We start from the raw sequence: 6000 nt of genomic DNA, 5'->3' as shown, positions 1-6000 counted from the left end.
AAGGTTGCAGTGAGCCAAGATCGGGCCACCGCACTCCAGCCTGGGTGACAAACTGAGACTCTGTCAAAAAAAAAAAAAAAAAAGGAAAAAGGAAAAGAAACTGTGGGGTGAGAATAAGGTGGGTTTGTGATCCTGAGTTTCACACTCGGTATATTATAAGGACAGCGGAGCCAGCAACAAAAATACAGATCACAGACTAAGTTAACAGCTGCTGTTCAAGAAAAGAGACAACGTCACTATTACAGAAAGGATGACTTTTATTTCCATCCCGAATGATTCACACCATTATTTAAACATCTGAAAAATCCTGAAATAATTCAAACTGAAGGCACAGAACAAACCAAAATATTTAACTATCAGAACTAAAAATGAGAAAATCCAAATAGTTCTGTAGTAACAATAAATTATGAACAAGTTTCCATCACCAAATGTCACTCTGACCAAAAATGACTGTCTTTTGTCAGAAAAGCTACAGCTTAAGCTGATTCCAAGATTTCTATGATAAAAATGAGTGAAAAAATTTCTTCTTTCAAAAGACTCATTATGCCACCAGGTTCAATGTGAGTATTTTGTATATAACAAAGTAGCAGTCAGGATATTTGTTGATGGATGGCTACTCCCCAAGGAACGACACATTCTTACAAACTTTAAAAAAATAGCAAAGTTGGTTACAAAATTCTATTTGGAGAGCAGGGAAAAAACTTGTTCCATGTCAATTAGAATATCAAAGCATTTCAATTATCAAATTGCTTCCAAAGCCAATCACCACATGACAGTAATATACTGTACGGGCCATTCCACAGCATCTTGTTGTATGTCGATCGTACAGTGTAGTTAAGGGGTCGAACAAGTCAGTAGCAATGACTGTTGCTGTATCTTATTTATTCCAAATAGATGTTTTTAAAAAATAATTATAAAACTAACTGAAATAATCTGTGACATGCTACAGATACAATAAACCCCAGCAATGCAATTGCTAAGTTTGAAAATAAAGTGGTCATGCTTCATAATATATTGTACTGTAGTATTCTGAAATACATTCTCTGATTATCAATACCATTTATTACAGAGGTCACTTGTAAATTAGCTCAGATTCTGAACTAGGTTTCTAAATGAAACTTTTTTCAAGTATGTATAATATTAATAAGGTAAAGATATTTTTATCTTATTCACTTATTTAAGTGTTCTTCAGAGGATAAGTATGTGGAATAAAGGACAAAAAATGGGCTAGTCATAATTTTCAAAAACATTTCAAAAAATATGAAATAGTCTAGTGACCGAGATCTGACTGAAAGATACATCTAAAACCTACATTTCCAATAAAACAGAACTTTTCTGTCTCCTACTTGGAACAACTAAGCTCATAAGAAATAATGGGAAAAATAATTGTTTCTAAAATACACAACAAATACTCCTACCCATAAAATAAAAAGGTCTCTCTTTCTCCTACTTAGCTGTGATATATATGTATTTAATAATATGGTTTTATCTTTATTTCGTTTAATTGCATAAATCACAAAAACATTTCTAGCCAAGATTACTGCTAAGAATAATACAACTCTAGAAATAATTTTTTTTAGCAAAAACTACTTCAAAATTTCCCTACATAGCAAAAGATTCCTTTGGAAATAGATTTTTAATGCTTTTGGGCTGTTCAAGTAAGTGCAGCTTTACCATCTCTAACATTAAGTTATAATTATCACCCAAATTCCTTTGTAACTGGATAACATTATCTTTTATTCTCTACTATTCTAATAATAGTATATTATTTAAGAAATCTCTTTAGTGTTGTCAGACTTATTTCTTCATCTTCTATAAGTATTGAGAGATTACAGTAGAAATAAACAAGAAAATCACTTTATAAACAGTATGAAGTTTTGAAATGTTGGCACCAATAAAAAATGGGGAACGGCCGGGCGCGGTGGCTTATGCCTGTAATCCCAGCACTTTGGGAGGATGAGGCGGGCGGATCACAAGGTCAGGAGATCAAGACCATCCTGGCTAACACGGTGAAACCCCGTCTCTACTAAAAGTACAAAAAATTAGCTGGGTGTAGTGATGCGTGCCTGTAGTACCAGTGACTCGGGAGGCTGAGGCGGGAGAATGGCATGAACCCCGGAGGTGGAGGTTGCAGTAAGCTGAGATCACACCACTGCACTCCAGCCTGGGTGACAGAGTGAGACTCTGTCTCAAAAAAAAAAAAAAAAGGGGGGGGGGACAGTTATCATCAAAATTTAAAGTATACTCATTCATGGTATTGGTTATGACACTGGCAGTACATGCTGTTGTTACTGGCTTCGCTGACATCAGGTCTGAGGGATACAGGACTCATTCTATGATTCAGTTGCTGAAAACAAAGACCCACCAGAAGGTGTTTACTCCAGCTGGGACACAGTTTGGGTAAGCTTTGCTCACTACCGTAGGTAACATTTTAACAACTAAGTTTGAATTCTGAAAATATAAACTCACAAAGGTTAGTGGAAGATTGTTTCCAAGCTAAAAGAAATGTCACTGACTTAGGAAACCATTTAAATAAACAGAGACGGACAATCTTGGTGGGTTTCCTGTGTATACCAGCGGTGTCAGCAGCTCCTAAACCACAAAACACAATGAAACCAAAGGGCTTTCTTTCAAAAACCTAAAAAAGGAAGATGCGAGATTTGAAACCAATTTCCAAAATCTATACAAGGCTGCCAGGCCAACAAATAACGGTCAGGGTGACTTTGTTCCTCTGCTCCTTCAACATGGGAACTAGTGCAGAGTGGCTCATGCCCACGGTCGACAGCCCATTTACGGCCACGATCATGTCACCACACCTGGACAAAGAGAGACGGATACAGAATGTTACTATTTTCATGGTATTAAAAATATCCCAATTGAGATTCATTTAGCATGAAAAATGCAGTTTCACTTACCACTTAACTGTCAATGATTAGGGTGTATAATCTACTTTGTCTGGGACGGCTGTTAAGCCTATGCTGGCTTTCCCTTGCCAATCAAGGAAACCCCTGTGCCAACGACTCCATAACCAGTCGGTGAATGTCAAGGACAAGCAGAGTAATTTTCACACTAATTTAAGCAAAATATAGAGTAAATACGCTCTCTCTTTAAAAAAATACCAAGTCATGCATTTGAAGGGGGTTGCTTAGTATTTTGACTGCTATTTCTCTATTCATTCTTAGAGCTCATATATCTGAGGGTTGAATTAAGTTGGAAAAAAGACCCATACTTCCTCTTCTTTCAGCTGTTGACACTCACTGTACTCTAAGCAGAATTATCACAGATGATGAATTGGAAGACCTTTCCAGCCTTATAATTACCATAAGTATCCTTATGGTTTTTGGTCTTCTATTTATACCATAAATATGCTATTTTACTGTTGACTACTTCAATTTCTTTTTGGAAGTAGGAGGAATACAAACTATAATTAACAGAGGCCCAGACTGGTTGAGTAACTTAGCTAAGAGAGTGATTAATTCATTCTTCCCTATGCTTTCCTCCTAAAATTATTTTTTTTTCATCTTTATCAATATAGGCTGACCTGGAGCATACCACTCCCAATCACTTTTCCACACAGTATTTAGATGTCACTTACTCCTTGCAAACGGTGTACATTTTCCATCTGCATAGCATTCTATACAGAGTGTCAACATTTACTGTTTAAGAAATGGTTCTTCCTTCATAAAGCAGGTATTAAGAATTTACAATCAACCACCTCCTCTCTACCGGTGATGATCTCTTGCCATGACACCTTCTCTTTTCTTCTCCCAGTGCCCGAGCTTTGATAAGACGCTGTACACTGAGCGAGGACTTTTGTTCAGTGGTAGAGGCTGGCAGAGGGGTTAAAGTCCAGGGATCTAGAGCCAGATAGTCCTGGGTCTGAATGCCAGCCAATCACTTTCAGCTACTTCATTGTGGGCAAGTTTCTTAACCTTTCCAAGCCTCAGTTATCTTGTTTGTTTTAAAACAGGAATAATAAAGAAACTTACCTCATAGGATTGTTAAGATTACATAATGCATGCACAGCACTTAGCACTGCGCCAGGCATCCTGTAAGCTATTGTACATTCATTCATCAAATATTTATGGAGATCTTACTTTATGCAAGGTATTGTTATGACTGCTAGGGATGTAACAATAAATGCAACAAGATCCCTCCCTTATGGAGCTTGCATAAATACGATCTCAGGTAGAGAGAAACGCTATGGAGAAAAACAAAGCAGAGTCATCTAATGACAGGACTGGACCTGAGAAGGCTGTGTGGGAAACTTACTCAGTGCTCAACGTCACATCACAACATGATGAATGAAATATGTCCGATGAAATAACTCAGGTTCAGTTTCTGTCATCAGATTAATGAAACGTAGCTATAAGCGACAAGATAGTAAAGGTAACACTTCAGTCTAGATCGGGATTGGCAAATTTTTTTTCTGTAAGGGGTCAGATGGTAAATATTTTAGGCTTCAAGACCCATACAGTCTGTCATGACGACACCAACTCTGCTAGTGTAGTGTGGGAGCCAGAGAGTACATAAACCAGCAAGTGTAGCTGCACTGCAATGAAACTTTATTTTCAAAAACAGATAATGGGCTGGATTTGGTGCTGACCGCTGACCCCTGGTCTAGATCATGTTCGGTGTCATCAACATGAATCACATCATTAATGAGAACAAGACTCACTTTAATCTTCCATCATAATAAGCAGGAGTTCCCAAGACAATAGTTTTAATGAAAAAAGGCTGATTGGTGTGGTTCTCTTCGTATCCACCAACGATACTAAAGCCCCAACTTCCCAAGTAGCTTCTTCGTAAAACTATATCATGGCAGCTATGAAGTGTACTATAAACAAACACAAAAATAAAGAAAACATTAACATGGAGGCTTTTATAGCCGCTTATTTTTGTTATTACTCCACACCATGTTATATTTACCACTCTTGGAAAAAAGAAAAAGGGCTATTAATAAATAGATTATTTTGACAATCCATTTTCTAGCAGAGACACAGTCCTAGGTAGACTCGAATTTCTCCAACTTTTTTTAGTCTTCCCAAGTGAAGACACACACACACACACACACACACACACAGAGAACCTGGTTACAAATTACACCTCAGTAACCTGTACAAAAGGGTTATGTACCTATATCTGCTCACTGCATTGTCAACAAAGTCCTCAATTCTACTAATCACTTTCATCTACAAGAGGACTTGTAGCGTGGGATGAAAGAGGTCTAGTACTGCCAAGCCCAGCACGCGAATGAAAGAAGAAAAAGACTAGGAGCGCAGCTTCCAAAAAGAAGGCAGATAATTACTTCTCTTTTCTGAAGGTCCTGTAGGCTTTTAGTCTACATGAGGAGTTGTTATTTTCTCCTTTACTTAGGTTGTTTTCATTTTAAGGGAGACTCTTACTTCCCAAAATAGAGAAATCAATCTGGAAAACACTAACAAAAAATCTTTTTCTTTTTTTTTTTTTTCTGTCATAGACAAGCTGGGTACAGTGTCATGTGCCTGTAGTCCCAGCTACTGGGAGGCTGAGACAGGAAGATGGCTTGAGCCCAGGAGCTTGAGGCTGCAGTGAGCTATGATCATGCCAGCTTGGGTGACAGAGCAAGACCTCATCTTTTTCAAAAAAAGAAAATATATACACATCTATACACACATGCATATATAAATGTATCATAGACACTGAGAAACTACAGTTAGAATGCTACTGCCAGATTGGAGGATGTGTCCAGAGAGGGAGGGAAAAAAATGTACTTATGTTTCCATAGCTCTATGGATTTGGGAAGAAACAGTGAGTAGAATCTTAAAAACAAAACAAACAAACAAAAAAACCACAACTAAATGATACAGAAAAAAAAAATCTCTTTATAATAAATAAATATCTTTCATCTTTAGGTGGAACCAGATCTAAACGCATGGAAGGCAAGGTTTCCTGTTTTTAATCCATAATAAAATAATAAATATATATAATATAAGTAAAATAGTTTTAAAGATCCTGTTT

The 6000-nt window shown here is 37.1% G+C and overlaps 1 protein-coding gene across 3 annotated transcripts in view; it reads right to left on the bottom strand.

Moving 5' to 3' along the window:
- Positions 1–239: 239 nt before the first annotated feature.
- LNX2 (ligand of numb-protein X 2) overlaps positions 240–6000 on the bottom strand; it is a 74533-nt gene continuing 68772 nt past the window's right edge. For all 3 annotated transcript variants that reach the window (XM_023208735.3, XM_023208734.3, XM_023208733.3), the window contains 2 exons: positions 4679–4837; positions 240–2816 (listed from right to left, as the gene is read on the bottom strand). In XM_023208735.3, the coding sequence (XP_023064503.1) occupies positions 2681–2816; positions 4679–4837 (295 nt within the window). In that variant the 3' untranslated portion in view covers positions 240–2680. The remainder of the gene's footprint in view (positions 2817–4678; positions 4838–6000) is intronic.

This window comes from Piliocolobus tephrosceles, chromosome X (genome assembly GCF_002776525.5).
Source record: "Piliocolobus tephrosceles isolate RC106 chromosome X, ASM277652v3, whole genome shotgun sequence".
NCBI classification, from domain to species: domain Eukaryota; kingdom Metazoa; phylum Chordata; class Mammalia; order Primates; family Cercopithecidae; genus Piliocolobus; species Piliocolobus tephrosceles.
The sequence above is the reverse complement of the archived record's forward strand: the minus strand, read 5'-3'. Positions and strand labels throughout refer to the sequence as shown.